Source organism: Scyliorhinus torazame, chromosome 15, assembly GCF_047496885.1.
Source record: "Scyliorhinus torazame isolate Kashiwa2021f chromosome 15, sScyTor2.1, whole genome shotgun sequence".
NCBI lineage: Eukaryota > Metazoa > Chordata > Chondrichthyes > Carcharhiniformes > Scyliorhinidae > Scyliorhinus > Scyliorhinus torazame.
Window position 1 is genome coordinate 132,223,793 of NC_092721.1, and position 20,572 is coordinate 132,244,364.

The 20,572-nt window shown below is 51.3% G+C and overlaps 1 protein-coding gene across 8 annotated transcripts in view; it reads left to right on the plus strand.

Annotated features, from left to right (window-relative positions):
- Window positions 1-20,572, plus strand: part of LOC140391818 (glutamate receptor 4) — a 438,531-nt gene that overhangs the window by 231,739 nt on the left and 186,220 nt on the right. For all 8 annotated transcript variants that reach the window (XM_072476746.1, XM_072476748.1, XM_072476750.1 and 5 more), the window contains one exon: window positions 15,893-16,003. In XM_072476746.1, the coding sequence (XP_072332847.1) occupies window positions 15,893-16,003 (111 nt within the window). The remainder of the gene's footprint in view (window positions 1-15,892; window positions 16,004-20,572) is intronic.

The window sequence follows — 20,572 nt, forward strand, 5'->3', positions numbered from 1 at the left end:
GAATGAGAGTTGAGCAATGGTTATACAGAAATATACCTTCATCCTCAATATTCTTAGCCACACTGGATGCCACAGACTCTGTTGTAGTTGACTCCATGATATGGGGAACCATCTCCTCCAAAGAATACAGGGCATCCAGGCATCCTTGTCCCTTGCCAGCTCTGCTGTGCCCCGCTCCCTTCTATAGTATGCTCCTTTGTCCTGCAAGAGAGAAGGAAGAATGTCAGATATGCCTTCTGCAGCTGAATAACTAAAGATCGGTGGAGACAGGAACAGGTGGGTGTGAGGCAGGAAGCAATGGTAATTGTGTGAGAGTTCAGCAGAGTATCTGGATGTTACGTGTGAGTCTTGAGTTCAGGGTGAGTGGAGGGGGTGTGGTGCATGGAGCCATGTGAGAAGTTGGTGGTGTGGCGAGAAGGAGAAGATGCATTCATTCACCCTAGCCACCCATGCAAGGTCATTAGACTTCTTTTGGCTCAGCTATCAGTACCAAAATAATTCAGATTCTGTAAATTGACCTCCCTGGCCACCTGCTCACAATTCCTTCTGGAGATAGTCTTTGTGGGCATCCTAACACCCATGGAACTATGGTTTCTGCCCTCGACTACTAAAGCCGCCTGCACCACATCCATGAGCCTGGAGCTCCCTCTCTGCCATGGGGCTCCAATTTCCTAGTTTAGCATTGGAGCAGTTTCATTCAGCAGGGCCTTCCAGTCATTCATTAAAGCTTCTCTTTAAGAGGGACAGGCTAGCTTTAAGAACAGAAGGTTGGCTGTCAACTTCCTGCTGAGTGCAGAGACTGCCAGCAGCATAGGAAATGGTCAGTGCTGTGCTCTAATCAGGTAACCGAGGTGGTAGCACCAAATTCGCATGCTGCCTGCCTTCACTGGAACCACCATGGCCGTTTTGCGATCATAACCACCACACCCTAATAGCGGGGTAAGCCAGTTTGCAGCCCTACGATTCAGGTCACGCCAACACTGATTTGATTAATTGATTCATTGATGTAGAAGTGGTCAGTTGTTGGCTGTGTCGCCCCTAGGTTCCCTGATTTGTCTTTGCTGCAGCAGACACAAATTACTTTCCAAGGACATTACAGACTAGGTTTGCAGCAGAAAGATTAGGGCCAATAATTAATGCAGCGCATTATAGATTGGGTTATTATAATACACACAGTGAAGTGTCGACTTATCTATTATTTCTGGTTACATTTAAAAATCCTACATTGAACTTCTGACTTTAAAAAGGCATATCTCCAAAGATCTAAAGAGTTAAAATTGAGTCACTTGGAGAGTTTTATCAATTCATCTCGAGTGTTCTTGATGCTATTTTATGACTGGGAGCTGCTGCTTGTGCTAATTATAAACATTTTTGTATTCTGACAATCAAATGGTGACATTACTTGTCCTACAATAGAGCTTCGCCTCTGGTGCCGTTCCCTTGTATACATGTTTAATGTACACTCACTGTCTTTGAATGAGACAACTGTCTGGCACTATTGAATAGACGGCTGGTAAAACAGCCTGAAGAAAAAATGTTGTTGTCATTATCATTAAATGTAAAGTACAAGAAGGCAACCTGAGACAGCCACTGTGTAGCAGTTATCAGGGAGAATATGGGGGCTGATTCTCATGTCTAGCGCATCAAGGATTTTGTTTTACTTATTTCCAGAACAGGCATTAATGATAAGGCAAACGTTTATTGTGTCATGATATGCAGACATACACATAATGATATACAGGCAGGCAGAAACAAGCAGCTAATGGACACAGAGAACAGGACATGACCAATAAGCAGGCAGGGCACTCAGGGGTGGGATCTGACTGTAAAAGACACGAGGCACTCACACTCTGCCTCTTTTCACTGATGAACATCTGGAGAGTCAGTCAAGGGTGTTGTTACAATCTCACACCTCCACCACGTGGCTAAGAGCTAGTCTGGTTCAGTCAGAAAGAGTAACCACACTTAAGTTAGCAGAGAGTCGAACTCACAGAGAACTGTGTTAACTGTGCTATTCGTTCAATAAACCTGATTGAACTAACTTCAAGGTCTGGAGTATCTTTTTGATCTAAGCTGCATCCTGTTGCAGCCAGTGTTATACCAGTGTACCTAACACGACATATTGTCGAACCAGAATTTGTGGTGAGCCACGTTCGTTAAGTGTTATAGCCATGTGGCACTCACTGTGCTGGTAGGGAGGAGGTTTCAGATTTTTGATCCAGTGACAATGAAGGCAGTGTGTTATATTTCCAAGTCAAAATGGTGCATGACTTAGAGGGGACTTGCATGTGGTGGTGTCCCCGTGTGTGTTCTGTCCTTGTTTTTCTAGGTGCTTGTGGTTATGGGTTTTCAAAGTCCTGTCAAGGAACCCTGGTGATTTTCTACAGTGTTTCTTGTAGATAGTACACACTGCAGCCATGGTGCCTCAGTGGTAGAGGGAGTGAATGTTTAAGTTGATGGACAGCGTGTAGATCAAGTGAGCTGCTTTCCCTGGGCGATGTTGAATTTCTTGTGTGTTGGAGCTGCATTCGTCTAGACAATTGGAGAGTATTTCATCACAGTATTGGAATGTTCCTTGTAGATAATAGAAAGGCTTCAAGAGTCAGGGCATGAGTCACTCATTGCAGAATTCTCAGCACCTGACCTGCTCTTGTAGTGATTGCATTTATGTGTTTCTGATTGTTACTGACCCGTTATGAATTTGATGTGGGGGATTTAGCAATGTTACTGCTGTTCAGTGTCAAGAGGAAGTGGTTAGATTCTCTCAGTGGAAATGTCATTGTCTAACACTTACATGGTGAAAATGTTCTGTCAATTCAAACCTGAATTTTGACCAGGTCTTCCAGTGTTTGGACACGGACAGCTTCATTATCCGAGGAGTTTCAAATGGTACTGAACACTGTGTAATCATTAGAGAACATCCCTTATTCCGAATTTATGATAGAGGGAAGCTCATTGTTGAAGCAGCTGAAGATGATTGCCCTAGATATTAACCTGAGGAACTCCTGCAGTGATATCCTGGGGCTGATCGACTCCAACAACTATAACCATCTTAAATTATGCTTTGAGAAATTTGCTCCAATAATTACTGTGAAGATTGAAGCTGTTTTCAGACACACTGCAAACTCCTTTGTCTGGCTACTGAATCCATCTCTTTCCCTGGAAACAATCTGTGCCTAAACCAGTCTGTTCATAACCTTGGTGTCACAGTTGATCCCAAGATGACCTTCCAACTATATATTCACACCATCACTCGGACCACCTATCTCCACCTTCGTAACATTGTCCAACTTCATCCATTCTCCGTTCACCTGCTGGTTAAACCTTCATTCACAGACTTTCGCCTCGAGACTCGACTATTCCAACACACTCCTGACTGACCTCACACATTCTATCCTCCATACACCTGAGGTTATCCAAATCTCTGCCATCTGTGTCTTAACGCCCACCAAGTACTGATCTGCTATCACCCATGTGCTTGCTGACTTACATTGGCTCTCGGGCAAGCAATGTCTTGATTTTAATATGATCATCCTTGATATCAAATCCTTCCATGGCCTTGTCCATCCCAATCTTTCCATCCACCCCAACAATCCTCTGAGATATCTGCATGCAGCTAATTCTGAACTCTTGAGGATAAGCAATTTTAATCACCAACCCTGATGACCGTGCCTTAAGGTGCCTAGGCCCCAAGCTCTGTAACACGCTACCTACACCTTTCTGCCTCACTTTCCTCTTTCAAGTCACTCCTAATTCCTACTTCTTTGACCAAGATAGAGATCATCTGACCTAATAATTGCATATGTGGTTCAGTGTCATATTTTGTTTTCAAAATGTTCCTCAGAAGCATCTTGGGAGACTTTATTCTGGTAAAGGTGGGGGGGGGGGGTGCTGGTCATTTATTATGTTGTACAATTTTGCTTCTACTCTTCTTTGTTTTGTTGTTTATTTAAATGCCTTAATAAAATATTTTTAAAGAGGATTATGTTCGCTGGAGTTTAGAAGAATGAGAGGGCGTCTCAGAGAGACCTGTAAAATTCTAACAGGATGAGACAGGGTAGATGCAGGAAGGATTTTCCTGATGGACGGGGAGTCCAGAATCAGGGGTCACAGTCTAAGGATTCGGGATAAACCATTGAGGACTGAGATGAGGAGATGTTTCATCACTCAGAGAGTAATGAGCCTGTGGAATTCACGACCATAGAGAGCAGTTGAGGCCAAAACATTGTGGCCGGGATTCTCAGATCAGGGAGAACGGAGAATATCCGTTCATACACAAAGATAATGTGCAGACTCCACACAGCCAGTGACCCAAGCCGAGAATCAAACCTGGGAGCCTGGAGTGTGAAGCAACAGCGCTAACCACTGTGCTAACATGCTGCCCTTACAAACTGACTTCTTTCCTTAAAGGATATTTGTGATCTATATGTTTTATTCTACAACCATCTGCTCGTCTAATGGCCGTTGTTACCAATTACTATTTTTAAAATTTCAGGGCCAGAATTTTACATGCCCCCACCGATATGTTTTTAGACTGGACTGGGAGTGTGAACTGAAGGGGTGGGGAGCTCTCCGGGTGCCTACCCCAACCATACAGCAATTTGACACTGCGGTGGGTACGATCTCAGAAGGGAAACCCACCCTTTCCTCAATTGAAGCCCAATTTGTAGCCATTTAAGGGCTGTTTCCGCTCAGCCTCAATCTTTAGGCTGGCAGGAAGATTGAACCTCTGTAGGCCGAAAAATAACAAAGTTACATATCAGGTGGGAAGGGGATGGGGTGCGTCTCCATTAGAAACCACTTCCTGAAGTCATGCCCCTTGAGATTTGGTGGTCGCCAGACCTCCCTCCCCTGTCCCCTGCTGTGATGGGATTTGAATTTCTGTCTTCAGATCGTTTGGCAAGATTCCTGGATTATTACCCCATCAACATAACCAATGCGCTACTGTAGCAGGGTCAGTTAGACTCGAATGTTAACTCTGTTTCTCTCACGGATGCTGTCAGACCTGCTGAGTGAATCCAGCATTTCTGTTGTTATCCTATTATACCTCTTGCTTTGTTTGCACGGAAAAGAAAATGAAAAAGGGAGGAGACCCATGACACCGATTTGTTAATGAAGGAGGAGATGATGTTGTGGGTCTCTGTCTCCTTTCCATGTTGGTTCATTGGAAAGAACACAAAGTAGGTGACAGAAGAGATTAGCGTTATGTCTTACACCTGCCATTCCCTCAGACCTGAGAAATTGAGGGTGACAGGTAGCAAGACAAGAGTACCCTATACTTGCAACCTTCCACTCAAAGGTGTCCAGCCCTGGGATCCTTTTGGCTTCTGCTCAAAACCAGTGAGACTTTCCACCACTACAGGCCTCTGCTAGGAGCTAACCTGCAATCACATAATGCTGAAAGCCCAGAAAGGAAGGATGAGCACAGAACATTACAGGCAGAGGACACCATGTTCTGTGTGTTGAAAGGTCAGCTGTAAGCACCCAATGAACAATTAACCAAGAGCTTGCTGAGGGACATAAAAGAGTTGTTAATGGCAATCATACTGCTGTGGAATGAGGGTCACAAATGGCACAGGCAACAACGACCAATTTCCTGCTCTAAAGGAAACTAAATGAATTACATGGGTTTTTACAACAATCCAACAGCTTCATGCTCAATTTTTAAAAATTATTTCATGGGATTTGAGCACCACTCACAAAGCCAGCGTTTGTTGCCCATCTCTGTTGCCCCTGAGAAGATGGTGGTAAGTCATGTTCTTGAACCGCCACAATCCATCTGATGCAGATACACCCACAGCGCTGTTACAAAGGGGGTTCCTCGATTTTGTCCAGTGACAGTAAATGAATGGCAAAATAGTTTTAAGTCAGGATGGTCTGCAGCTTGGAAGGGAACTTGCTGGCATGAATTGCCTGTCAAAGCAAAGTATGTTCATCTCTGTCAGAGTGACTATGTCCAGGGTGCTTGGAACCCCTTGCATTGAACCGTCTGGCATCCTTCCATTCCTCTCCATGGGCTGGATTCTCCGGTCCCCCAGCCCCGGGTTTCTCCGCAGCACGCTGTTCACAGGCGGTGGAATTCTCTGCCCCCGCCGCTGGTCAGTGGGATTTCCCATTGAAGACACCCCATGGTGTCGGGTAACCCGCAGGTGGGGGTGCGCTGCCTGCAGGACCAAAGAATCTCAACGGCTGGAGAATTCCAGCCCATAATTTTCCAAACACCTCTGATTGAGGATTCTCACTGGAAAGTCCATTGGCCCCAGTAAAGGTGCCAGGGACAAGAATGATCATAATTTGCACAAAGGTTTATGAGAACCTAAGCATCAGCAACAGACAAAGACAAAATGTCAAAACAAATGGCTGAAAGACATTGGACGGGATTCTCTGACTCCCCGCCGGGTCGGAGAATCGGCAGGGGGCGGCATGAATCGCGCCCTGACGCCGGCTGCCAAATTCTCTGGCGCCGGTGTCCCCGCGGTGGCCTGGCCTGCAATCTTGGCCCACCGATCCGCGGGTGGGCCTGTGCCATGGGAGCACCCTTTCCCTCCGCACCGGCTGATGTCAACCTCCACCATGGCCGGCGCGGAGAAGAACCCCCCTGCGCATGCGCTGGGATGTCACCAGCACACGCTAGCGTTCCCGCGCATGCGCCAACTCGCACCGGCCGGTGGAGGCCTTTCGGCGCCAGTTGGTGCGGCGCCAAGCCCTTCCGCGCCGGCCAACCCCACCGGCGGCGGCCTAGTCCCTGAAGGTGCGGAGGATTCACGCCACTCCACTCTTTGGCGCCGGTGCGGCCCATTAACTTTACTGTTAATGTGCCCTTTACATGGTCTTCCATACTCATTTGTGTGGATATGGTTTACATCTGACATCCTGTTAAAACATTGAGAAATAGGGGTGGCACAGGGGCACAGTGGTTAGCACTGCTGCCTCACAGCACCAGGGACCGAGTTCAATTACGGCCTTGGCTGACTGTCTGTGTGGAGTTTGCACGTCCTCCCTGTGTCTGCGTGGGTTTCCCCCACAGTTGAAAGATATGCAGGTTCGGCGCATTGTCCATGATAAATTGACCCTCCGTGTCGAGGGATGTGCAAGTTAGGTTCAGGGGTTACGGGGATATGGAGGAGTGGACATTGGTGGAGTGCTCTCTCAAAGAGTCGGTGCAGACTCGATGGGCCGAATGGCCTCCTGCACTGTAGGGACTCTATTAAATAGAATGCATGGCTGTCCTCTCCCCAAACTAATGGTTAAATGAAGGAAGAGTCCATTTGAGATAGATGTTGCTGGTCACTGTCCCTCCACCACAAACTACACAAAGGCATAAAATGGGCAGAATTCTGCAAGAATTAAACTCCTATATATCCTCTGCTCACAGCCATCCTTCCTCACTACAATGGCACGAGTGGAAATCTGGATTTACATGCCTTACCTTTCATCTGCTGTAAGCTGAGATGGTAGGTGTCTGTCCAACATTCTGGGAGACTGGAAGAGGCTGACTAGCTTACATATCTATAGCAAAATATTGTAGTGAGAAAGTTGAATTCAGTAAAGTTCTGTGCCAAAAGCGAAGCCTCACAAAATATACACTAAACAATTCTGCAGATGATTGAAATTAGTCAAGAATACTGATCTCCGGCGGGGGGTTGGAGAATCCCGTCCAATGTCTTTCAGCCATTGATTACAAAGCATTCAGCAATGTATTGCAGTCCTTTCTACAGATTTACCGTTTGCTGTGAAATTGCAGCAGGTGTACCTGCAAAGCTCTGGGTGAAACAGTCAGGAGTTAATTACTGCAGTCTTGCCTCAGAGCACAAACTCCCCCATCTTGCCTTCAGCCTACCACTTGGTTGCAAAGCAAGAGATTTACATCAGGCTGGTCTAAGCCGCTCCATATGAATCTATGACCAGATTTAATGCAGAACAACTCTACTAGCTGTTTCTTCAGATCTGTCAAGTTTCAGTTATTCCAATGACAGTCAATGACATTCTGCAAAAAAAAATCCTGTTGTGTGTTTCACTGTAAAAGAACAAACAGAACAAAGCAGTGAAACCAGTTTCTGTGATATTTTTTTTTTTAACTCACTGGCGGAATTCTCCACCTCACGACATTGCAAACGCAAACTGCAATCGGATGGAGAATAAGGGGCTGGATTCTCCGCAGCCCTGCGCCAAAATCACGTTTGGCGCGGGGGCGGAGAATCCACTTTTACACCCGAATCGGGCCCGGCACTGCTCCCGCGGTTTTCCGGTCCCCGGAGAATCGCTCGCGCACGATTTACGTGGCGCGGCTGGGGAGCCATTGCCAGAGGCCCTCCCAGCGATGCTCCCGTCCCGACCAGCCGAATTCCCTACATAGTGGTTCTAACCACATCCAGCTAGTCAGGACTTTCACGCAGCGGCTGCGGACTCAGTTCGCAGCCGCCGTGGTGGGGGGCGGGGGGGATCAAGTACCGGGAGGGCCTTATGGCGGCCAGGGTGGCGATCGGGCGGTCAGATGGAGCGGCGCGGGGCAGGTCGTTGGGACCTTCTTTGTTGGTCCTGGTCTGCCGGCTGAGTCTCCAATTGCGTTCGGCTCGGCCGCTGGTGGCCGCTACCATGCGCATGCGCGGACTCGCAACCGGAAGTGCGGGAGCCCGTTCGCACAGCGAAAGCTGCGAGAAGCACTCCAGGGCACTGGCAGCCCCCTGCAGGCAGGTGAATAGGTCTTAACATTTTTAAGGAATGTCTGGCGGGAAACACCAGCATTTATACGTCTGCGTGGGAACATAGCCCCATTTTTGGAGAATCCAGCCCAAGGCATCTGGCCAAAAATGAGATCCTCACCCTGTGCCAATTTGGGTGCCATGCTCCGGTCCGTCGTTGGCAGCGATAACTAGGTATGCGACCCACGCCAGCGGTGGCATGTGTCAGGTCGATGTACCTTTAAGAAATGGGTATTTATCAAATAGTTGCAGTGATGTCAGTGTGTGGGTGGAGCTAGGCTGTCTGTCCTTCACTTTCGTTTTGAGCTGGCAGTTGCAGTGTGTTTTTGGTTTCGTTTTTCAGAGATGGATGGCTGCATTCAAAGCAAACAGCTGCATAATGATCTCTCCCTCTACAAGCTAAGGAATGTCTCCAGATCATTGATGATTTCAAAGTAATACCTGTTTCTGTAGAGCATTTAAACCTGCTACCTTTATTTAAAAAGGGTTTAACTTGTGGATGTTGTTTGGAAAGTTATCAAGAGTTATCTATAGAGTACTGTATCTTTTGGGGGGTGGTCAGGATTGGTAGTTGAAAAACTGTTTAGTATGTTTATAAAACGTTAACTGGATTCATAGAATAAACATTGTTTTGTTTTAAGCATACTTTAGATCTCTGTTCCATCAGACCTGTAAAGTGGGCCCTTGTGCTCCCCATAACCAAAATCTATTTAAAGTTGTGGGTCAGGTGAACCCCATGATATACTTTGGTATTCTCTAAACCCTGCAATCACAGTGTGCTCTGCCCTCCCGCGGTGCTCCACTCCTCTCAAGCGGAAGTCTCTCGGGTGGGAATTACTACAAGTATTTACAAATGTGGACTGGGCGCCATGGCTGCGGGGGTGGGGGCTAAAAGAAACACTGCAAAATCGTTAAAAACTGTCGGGCTTGCTGGAGGATGGCTGCCCCGGCTGGGGGCAGTAGCGGGTAGTGACTTGATGCCAGGTCCGTGCACTTGTGGTGTTCCCCTCGGGATCGGAGTGGCCTGGCTCAGCCATTGCTGCAGTCTGTCTTTTAAACGCATCCCATTGGTGCAAATGACAGGCTCCTCCTGGCTGCTCACACTGCTGAGTGCAGTCTGTGACCTTTATATGCTCAAAAGGCCTCTGGTCACCTGGGAGCCCACCCAAGCTGCCCCTCCGGACACGCTCATATCCCAGCTGCATCATCAAGGGCCAAGTTTGATGCTATAAAGCCTAATAGATGTTGGCGCTCCTCAGAAGCGCTGCCCCATTGCAGAGCAAGGGATCAGCAAAGCTCACCTTGACCAAAGGACACCTGCACCGCAGCCTTTGAAACTCTCCCTAGTTCTCTGCTTCTCTCAGGGCAGAGGCCTCACTCGTCACCCCACCCCTCCAGATCACCAGCTATCTCTTCCTGGTGAGACTGGCAGCACTGACTGCCTCTTCCACCACCTCCCAGGCCGTGTTCAGGGGGGCAGGCTTGAGACTGCACCCCACACTGTATAAGAGGGTGTCCCTCTGCTCCTCACTGACATGGAGCTGTGGGTCCACCTCGGACTCTCAACCTTGGGGGGCAGGCCTTCTCTGAGCCATTTTGGTGGCTGCAGTGAGTGTGTGGTAACTGAAACGCTTAAAAACAGCTCAGTTGCCAGGCTCTTTAGCGCTAACTCCGGCCTCAGCAGTTAGAATGCCCGCTGGGCTGGGAATTGCTTGGAACCCGTGCCAGCAGAGTGCGGGTCCATTAGCATATCCTGAATTCCTCCACACATGGCACCCCCAATGGGAACATGAACCGCACGTAATTCAGTCCAGATGTTAACATTTAGGGCGCGATTTAATGGGGGAAAAACAGAGACCCATTTTGGGTTCATTTTACAGGGTGTTCTCAGTGCCTGCAGGGCCAAGAATGACCAAGCTATTAAACGGGGCTCTGTTTGTTTTGTTGGGACTGGGCAAGGAGAGCCCCACCGAGGCCGCATTTCATTTCCTGCACTGATGAGTTCAGCGCTGCTCGTCAGTACACGAAGAGTTCCGATCTCCATTTTTAAACACTCTATTTACCCACCTTTGTTTTATATCCCTCTATACGCTTACCCACCAAAAATATAACAACCGTAATCTTGAATAGTTCAATTCACCCAACATCCAGTCTTTTGAAGAAGAGAGGTCCTCATTGCTGATTTGGTTCTGATATTAAGACAATTATGTGATATAGTACAGGTAGATGGATTTGAGATGGAAGACCGGCCATGATAGCATTGAATTAGCAGAGCAGGTTCGATGGCTGGGTAATGCACCTCTGCTCATATTTCACTCTAAAATGTTACAACACATACATGCATGCTAAACAGCACAAGGCAGATCACTAAGTGATCCGACAAGCAACAGATCAGATCAGTTCTGCATTCCTGCCACAACCAATTATGAGTAATGGCTGCAAGTGCAGGTCAAAAGCTGGGAATTCTTCAGCAAATGACTCTCCTCCTGACGCTTTGAAGCATTCCAACCGTCTACCAGGATTGGGTCAGGAATGTGATAGAATGCTCTTCATTTGCCTAGAAGAGTGTTTTCATACTTTTTTTTCCGAGACCCACTTTTACCAACTGGCCAACTTTCAGGACCCACGCCGGCTGACCTTCACGACCCACGCCGGCCAACCTTCACGACCCACGCCGGCCGACCTTCACGACCCATGCCGGCCGACCTTCACGACCCACGCCGGCCGACCTTCACGACCCACGCCGGCCGATCTTCACGTCCCACGCCGGCCGATCTTCGCGACCCACGCCGGCCGATCTTCACGACCCACGCCGGCCGACCTTCACGACCCACACCGGCCGATCTTCGCGACCCACGCCGGCCGACCTTCACGACCCACGCCAGCCAACCTTCACGACCCACGCCAGCCAACCTTCACGACCCACGCCGGCCGATCTTCACGACCCACGCCGGCCGACCTTCACGACCCATGCTGGCGTCAGACCTTTACGACCCACGCCGGCCGATCTTCGCGACCCACACCGGCCGATCTTCGCGACCCACGCCGGCCGACCTTCACGACCCACGCCAGCCAACCTTCACGACCCACGCCAGCCAACCTTCACGACCCACGCCGGCCGATCTTCACGACCCACGCCGGCCGACCTTCACGACCCACGCCGGCCGACCTTCACGACCCACGCCAGCCAACCTTCACGACCCACGCCAGCCAACCTTCACGACCCACGCCGGCCGATCTTCGCGACCCACGCCGGCCGACCTTCACGACCCACGCCAGCCAACCTTCACGACCCACGCCAGCCAACCTTCACGACCCACGCCAGCCAACCTTCACGACCCACGCCGGCCGATCTTCACGACCCACGCCGGCCGATCTTCGCGACCCACGCCGGCCGACCTTCACGACCCACGCCGGCCGACCTTCACGACCCACGCCGGCCGACCTTCACGACCCACGCCGGCCGACCTTCACGACCCATGCTGCCGTCAGACCTTTACGACCCACGCCGGCCGATCTTCGCGACCCACGCCAGCCAACCTTCACGACCCACGCCAGCCAACCTTCACGACCCACGCCGGCCGATCTTCACGACCCACGCCGGCCGACCTTCACGACCCACGCCGGCCGATCTTCACGACCCACGCCAGCCAACCTTCACGACCCATGCTGCCGTCAGACCTTTACGACCCACGCCGGCCGATCTTCGCGACCCACGCCAGCCAACCTTCACGACCCACGCCGGCCGATCTTCGCGACCCACGCCGGCCGACCTTCACGACCCATGCTGCCGTCAGACATTTACGACCCACGCCGGCCGATCTTCGCGACCCACGCCGGCCGATCTTCGCGACCCACGCCGGCCGATCTTCGCGACCCACGCCGGCCGACCTTCACGACCCACGCCGGCCGACCTTCACGACCCACGCTGGCGTCAGACCTTTACGACCCACGCCGTCAGACCTTTACGACCCACGCCGGCCGATCTTCGCGACCCACGCCGGCCGATCTTCGCGACCCACGCCGGCCGATCTTCGCGACCCACGCCGGCCGACCTTCACGACCCACGCCGGCCGATCTTCGCGACCCACGCCGGCCGATCTTCGCGACCCACGCCGGCCGATCTTCGCGACCCACGCCGGCCGATCTTCGCGACCCACGCCGGCTGACCTTCGCGACCCACGCCGGCCGATCTTCGCGACCCACGCCGGCCGACCTTCGCGACCCATGCTGGCGTCCGACCTTTTCGACCCACGCCGGCCGATCTTCGCGACCCACGCCGGCCGATCTTCGCGACCCACGCCGGCCGACCTTCACGACCCACGCCGGCCGACCTTCACGACCCACGCTGGCGTCAGACCTTTACGACCCACGCCGTCAGACCTTTACGACCCACGCCGGCCGATCTTCGCGACCCACGCCGGCCGATCTTCGCGACCCACGCCGGCCGATCTTCGCGACCCACGCCGGCCGACCTTCACGACCCACGCCGGCCGATCTTCGCGACCCACGCCGGCCGATCTTCGCGACCCACGCCGGCCGATCTTCGCGACCCACGCCGGCTGACCTTCGCGACCCACGCCGGCCGATCTTCGCGACCCACGCCGGCCGATCTTCGCGACCCACGCCGGCTGACCTTCGCGACCCACGCCGGCCGATCTTCGCGACCCACGCCGGCCGACCTTCGCGACCCATGCTGGCGTCCGACCTTTTCGACCCACGCCGGCCGATCTTCGCGACCCACGCCGGCCGATCTTCGCGACCCACGCCGGCTGACCTTCGCGACCCACGCCGGCTGACCTTCGCGACCCACGCCGGCCGATCTTCGCGACCCACGCCGGCCGACCTTCGCGACCCATGCTGGCGTCCGACCTTTTCGACCCACGCCGGCCGATCTTCGCGACCCACGCCGGCCGATCTTCGCGACCCACGCCGGCCGATCTTCGCGACCCACGCCGGCCGATCTTCGCGACCCACGCCGGCTGACCTTCGCGACCCACGCCGGCCGATCTTCGCGACCCACGCCGGCCGACCTTCGCGACCCATGCTGGCGTCCGACCTTTTCGACCCACGCCGGCCGATCTTCGCGACCCACGCCGGCCGATCTTCGCGACCCATGCTGGCGTCCGACCTTTTCGACCCACGCCGGCCGACCTTCACGTCCCACGCCGGCCGACCTTCACGTCCCACGCCGGCCGATCTTCGCGACCCACGCCGGCCGATCTTCGCGACCCACGCCGGCCGACCTTCGCGACCCACGCCGGCCGACCTTCGCGACCCACCATTATTTCTTACCTTTAATGTGACAGGTAAACCTGCTTGGTCCTCACAATCTCCCTTGCTTTGTCATTCAATGTTACATTTCTGCTGAGGACTTCAGCTGACGAATTAAGTTCTCACTGCATGCTTTGAAAAAAATCAAGAGGTTTGCCCTCAAACTCACCATACTTAGTCTTCAAAAGCCTTTGAAGTTCTGAGGGTTTTATACTTTCATTTTCCAGTACTTCCCTGCATATATCATACATAGAATTTGCATTCTGATTTGCCAATTCACAAAGGCCACACCTCAAGAAATCATTTTTACACTGCTTTGTTCCCGATTTCAGTTTTTTCTTTGTTGGATGTTCGCCATAGGCTCTGGCGCTCACAACAGCAGTGCTCCTGGAACAGCACACTTTGTCCTGCTGTGGACTCTCCTGTACAGCTCTCTCCAGCAGATTTACTGGTGAGATCCTGGCCTGTTTGTGTCTCTGGCCCTCTCTTCCTTCTTACGAAACGATCCATTTTAAATTCTTCAGTCCTGTTGCTTGCTTGCTGGCAGCTACGAAATGGGGGAATCCCTCTTCAGTGATTTCGGCATCAGAGCACATGACGACAGTGTATGGGACACACAACCCGCCCTTTGCCACCGCTTCTGGCAGGAAGTCTCCATGATCTTTTACAAATCTGCACCTGGGACAGCACGCTGATGTCTGGAGGAGGCGGTTTGCCCCGCTGGGCTTCAGGCCTGCGCACTGCTACATCCTGCCGAGAGGGCGTGCATGCTCAGGAAAGCCGGCATTCTTGAAAAGAGGTCGCAGCCGGCATTTTCAAAAGCTGGTCGCAGCCATTGGGCACTTCTTCCTGCGATCGGGAATGCCGCAACCGGTTGCTCCGCGACCCTCCCTATATCTGCGACCCTCCCGACGCTGAGTTTGAAGATGACTGGCCGAGAAGAATACAGCTCCAACAACACTCAAGAAACTCAAAACATAGCAGATCACATGATTTGCTCCCCATGCAGCAGTTTGAATATTCACTCCCTCCACCACTGGCACAATGTGATTGTAGCGTATGCCATCTACAAGACACACTCCAGCAGCTTGCCAATACTCCTCCAAGCACGTTCCAAACCTGTGGCCTATGTCAGCTAGAACAACAAGGGCTGCAAGCAGAGGGGACCACCAACACCCTGCTCTACCATTCAGTACTATCACGGCTTGTCTTCCACCTCAATTCCACCTGTCTGCTAGATCCCCTATGTCACGCACCATCCAGACTTGGAAAATATCGCTATTTCTTCATTGTCACTGGCTTAAATCTTCCAGTCCCGCCCACAATAGGAATTGTCGTGGGCGAGACGTGGAATTTGGCAGACAGACAAAATCTCCGTTAACTTCAGCTGGGACTTTCCGGTCCTGGGGCAGATGGAACTGGAAAATCCCACCTACTAAATCAAAATCCAGGATTCTCTACCAAATAGCACTCTGTGTGTACCTCCACCACACAGGCAGCAACAAAAGATAGCTCACCAGCACCTTCTCAAAGGAAGTTATGGATGGGCAATAAATGCTGGGCTTGCCATAAACGAATGAAAAAAATGAAATTTAAAATCAGTTGATATCCACGTCAGATTGTTCAATGGGAATGGGTTGTGCCTACTGACCTCTCTTTCAGATTAAATTTGAATTCAATCTCAATCTACTTCTGAAATGATCACTTTGTATAGATTTAAAGGAATATTGTTTTGCTGAAATGATTTTTATCTAAAACCTTTGCCAAGTTGTTATTGCATCACTTGCACGCAACTGTCATTGCAAAGTCTCCTTCCCAGTAATAGCATTACGTCTTTCAATGATCACGGCAGCAAATCAGTACAGAAACAGAAAGGAGAGAGTCCAGGCATTAATCACTTACTTTCTGATTCACAGATTGGCTACTGGAATGATGCAGACAAGCTCGTTCTAATTCAGAATGAAATGATGTTCCCGAATGATTCTTCCGCATTGGAAAACAGGACCGTTTATGTCACTACAATATTGGTAAGCCAATTGTTTCTTGTTTATTTTTCCACCGGGTCCATTGGGGTCCCAGGTATGTCTTGTTTTCAATCCTTACTTCACCAGTTTTAAAGGGGCAGAATGTGATAACCTTTCTATTTAATCTTTGTTTCAATTGTTCCCTAACATGTTCTCCACATTTATTTAGGCTTTTCCGTCCTGCATCTTAACCATGTGGCAGCCTCTATGGGTATTGCAATCATCTGATCTGTAGTATACACATTTGCGTATGGCAATCCTGACAGAGTTACAATACTGCCGGCTAGCCTTTCATATTTTTTATTATCTCAAATTTATGCATGCTTACCTTTATCTGATACAGAGTTGGTAATTGAATTTTGTCACCAGCTTTACTATGTTAAGCTTATGTGACTCCTGAAACATATTGTTGTTGCTTATTGAGTTCCAAGCCAGGAAAATAATATTAAACCAATAAATTGAAGTAGCATATGAAAAATAAAATGTTGTATTAAAAGAAGAAAATAGGAAAAAGGTCTATGGTTCGTGTGGGCGAGTTGCTAGAATTTCAACCTCTGTCTTCACTTTGTAGTATGTGACACAGCAAAATGTTCATTGGCCCCATAATAAATCCTCTGGGTTGCTTATTCCTGTTTGTCAGTGTCAGAGCAGGGTCACAAAATATCACAGGAAGGAACTCCTGCTGACAGCCAGTTTATATGATAAGTGAGATCAGCCTTCAAAATAGCACCATCAACATTGGAAGTGTGGGAAAGGGCCGAATTCTTCCAGCCCATTGGCAGTGGGCTGGGGGGGTAGGAAAGGCTGGCAATATGGTGTGGGAAGACATCGGGTGGCATGCCCGATATGTTCCTGCAACCATATCATCACGCCAGCAGCCACCAGGAGCCCATCTGAGCCACTTAAGTAGCCAAATATAGGCCTCTTCCCACCTGTGATTGAATTTTAAGCAGCTTTAGAGATCGCCATCAGGTGGGCAAACCAGCAGGTAAACCCTGGCAGCCTCCCTGTGGAAGGGGTGGGAGGGAGGTGGTTGGGGCGTTTTTTGAGTGCACTTTGGCAATTGTTGCCCCTCTGCCAATGGCGCCAACTGCCCTCAGTATCTTCCCCATCGGTCTCGCCAGGGCCTGCCTGACTAACCCCGCCACCCCAGATCCTACCTACCTGTCTTTGAAGGAGCACAGCCATTGATGTGTTCTCATCCTCCAGGTGCAGCCCCACTAGTCGTGGTGTTGCTGAGTGTGGTAAACCACTGAATTGTATTGTATTGTTGTACTGTTACATGCCTGGGCTTGTCCCTGCTGGGCCCAAACTACCGTAGTATATAATATGTGTATTGTGGTAAACTGCCACTGTATTATATGTAATGTAGTAAACTGCTGCCTGCTGGCTCCGCCTCCTTGGGCTCGGTATAAAGTTGGCTAGTCTCCGCCGCTGCCTCAGTTTGGGATCCGAGGCCAGGAGGCTTTCCGTTTAGTTTATTAAAGCCTCAGTTACGTTCACCACTCGTCGTGTGTTCATTGATGGCATATCAATTTAATTAACTAAACATCTAAGATGAATTCATCACTCAAGCCTGATCGCCTGGAGCTGGACCCACAGGCAGCCGACGCCACTGCAACATTCGAGCACTGGCTAAGCTGCTTCGAAGCGTATCTCTGATCATTCACCGAAGACTTCACCGACCTCCAAAAGAAGCAGATCCTCCACACACTGGTGAGCCCGCAAGTCTTTCGTCCCATCAGAGACGCCCCCTCGTACACGGAGGCGATAATGCTGCTGAAGGACCACTATGTAAAGTCGGTAAACGAAGTGTATGCTAGGCACCTTCTCGCCACGAGACGACAAAGCCCTGGGGAGTCACTAGCAGAATTCCTGCATGCTTTGCGGGTACTCTGCAGGAACTGTGACTGCCAGGCGGTATCGGCTACCCAACACGCGGAGCTATTGGTCAGGGACGCTTATGTCGCAGGCATGAAATCAAACTACATCCGCCAGCGATTGCTAGATGGGGGTACACTCGGCCTCCCAGAGACAGTGCAGCTCTCAAACTCACTGGAGGTGGCCTCCCAGAACATGCAGGCCTACACCTCCGACCGCGCGGCACCCTCGTGGACCTCGTGGGCACCGCCATCACCCGACTCGAGTGCAGCGCAAGCCTGTGCCGCGCAGCAGCCCGCCAGCGCCGGAAGCCCAAGGTACTACTTTTGCGGCCAGACAACGCTGCCCTGCACGGAACGTGACTTGCAACGGGTGTTGGAGGAAGGGCCACTTTGCGAAAGCCTGCCAGGCCCGATCTCTCCCGAAAACTCCTAGGCCCAGCAGCGCTGCCTGCTGCCTGTCGGGGCCGTCCCCAGCTGCCGCGCCACCCGCCTTGTGCGGCCCGTGAGCGCCGCCACCTTCAATTTCAGCCGTCACGTGTGACCCATGGGGGCTGCCATCTTTAACGCCACCTTGTACTCCACCCGCCACGCGCAACCCATGGGTGCCGCCATCGCCGATGCCATCGCCGATGCCACCCGCGACCCATGGGGGTCGCCACCTTGGTACCACTCCGCAGCCTCCCGGGAGCCTTACTCACCTGATCATACGCTGGCCGCCGCTACCTCTGACCTGCCTACCCATCACCTTCTGAAGATCGCCTCCAATACACTCGACCAGTACCTAAACTCTACGTCCTTCCCCATCTCTGCGCTGCCCTATTACTGGGGCTCGACTTCCAGTGCCACCTCCAAAGCCTTACTTTCAAGTTCGATGTATCCCTGCCCCCCCTCACCATCTGTAGCCTCGCGACCCTTGAGGTCGCCCCACCCTCGCTCTTTGCTAACCTCACCCCCGACTGTAAGCCCGTCGCTACTAGGGGCACATGATACAGTGCCCAGGACAGGGCCTTTATCAGGTCGGAGGTCCAGCGACCCCTACGAGAGGGGATCATTGAGGCTAGTACCAGCCCCTGGAGAGCCCAAGTGGTGGTCGTCAAGACTGGGGAGAAGCACCGGATGGTCATCGACTACAGTCAAACCATCAACCGGTACACACAGCTCGATGCGTACCCCTTCCCCTGCATATTTGACATGGTCAATCAGATTGCGCAGTATCGAGTCTTCTCCACAGTTGACTTGAAGTCCGCGTACCACCAGCTCCCTATCCGTCTGGAGGACCGCCAATACACTGCCTTCAAGGCAGATGGCCGCCTCTGTCACTGTTGCTAACTTTTGGTTAGTTCTTAATTTGGCTCTATTTAATCACGTTTGCTCAAGAGTCGCCAGGTATCTTTCGACACCGCCACAAGGTTCAGAACCGAATACTGATCAATTACTCGATACACCAGTTAGTAAGTTCAAAAGCAATGCTCATTTATTTACACACAGTCAAATCTACTCATGCATAAACTCTACAAACTAAACTACCACTATTACTAAAGCCTATACTTAGCTTCGGGCGCCCACTCAGTCAGAGGAACAATGGCCGTTGCTCGGTTCTGAGGCTGCTGGGTTGAGCTGTTTACAGGGTAGCAATTAGGAGCATCTATCTCGTAGCGTGCGTTGACTTGGGACTTACTTGGTCTGATGCAGCTGCTAGGCAGGTCTCTCTCTTCGGTGAGAGCCAAAGCCAAAGGAGGAAGATTCTCCCTTGGGTGATACCTTTTATACTGAAAAGGGCTTCGCGCTCTTTTGGGCGGGCCTTGAACTTGGCCTCAACTAATTGGGTCTTTCTCAATCAGTTGTATAGATTTTCCTCCAATAGAGGGGTGGTTCCCTGATCGCTGGGCGTGTCCTGGTGACTGTCAGTCTGCTTTGTCTTAGCTTCTTCTGGCGCCGGGGAGTCTGTCCTAACATTGTGTATCTAAATGTTTCCTTTTTGTCCCCAGAGATGGCTCATTAGTGTGTAGATTGTTTGGTAGTTTCTGTCCTGTCTGAGCGTTTAAGGTTCTAATCAACAGACAGAGCTTGCACCTGCTTGTTTCTTAGCATTGTCCAATTTTCCCTGCATTCTTTGCGGGTGTCCATTTTGGGACGTGGCCATCCCAGATGGCTACATCACTTCCTCAGGGTTCCCTTCGGCGTCGCCAACGTGGTCTCGGTCTTCCAACGAGAAATGGACCGAATGGTTGACCAGTACGGGCTGCGGTTCACGTTCCCGTACTTAGATAATGTCACCATCTGCGGCCATGACCAGCAGGACCATGACGAAAACCTCCGGCACTTCCTCCACACCGCTAAACTCCTGAACCTCACCTATAATAAGGGAAAATGCGTTTTCCGCACAACCCACCTGTCTATCCTTGGCTACGTTGTGGAAAACGGAGTCCTAGGGCCCGACCCCGACTGCATGCGCTCCCTCCTGGAACTCCCCCTCCCCCACTGCCCCAAGGCCCTGAAGATATGCCTGGGGTTCTTCTCCTACAATGCCCAGTGGGTCCCCAATTATGCGGACAAGGCCCGTCCACTTATTAAATCCACTGTTTTTCCCCTGACGGCTGAGGCCCGCCTGGCCTTCAACCGCATCAAGGCAGATATTACCAAAGCCGCGATGCACGCTGTGGACGAGTCTATTCCATTCCAGGTGGAG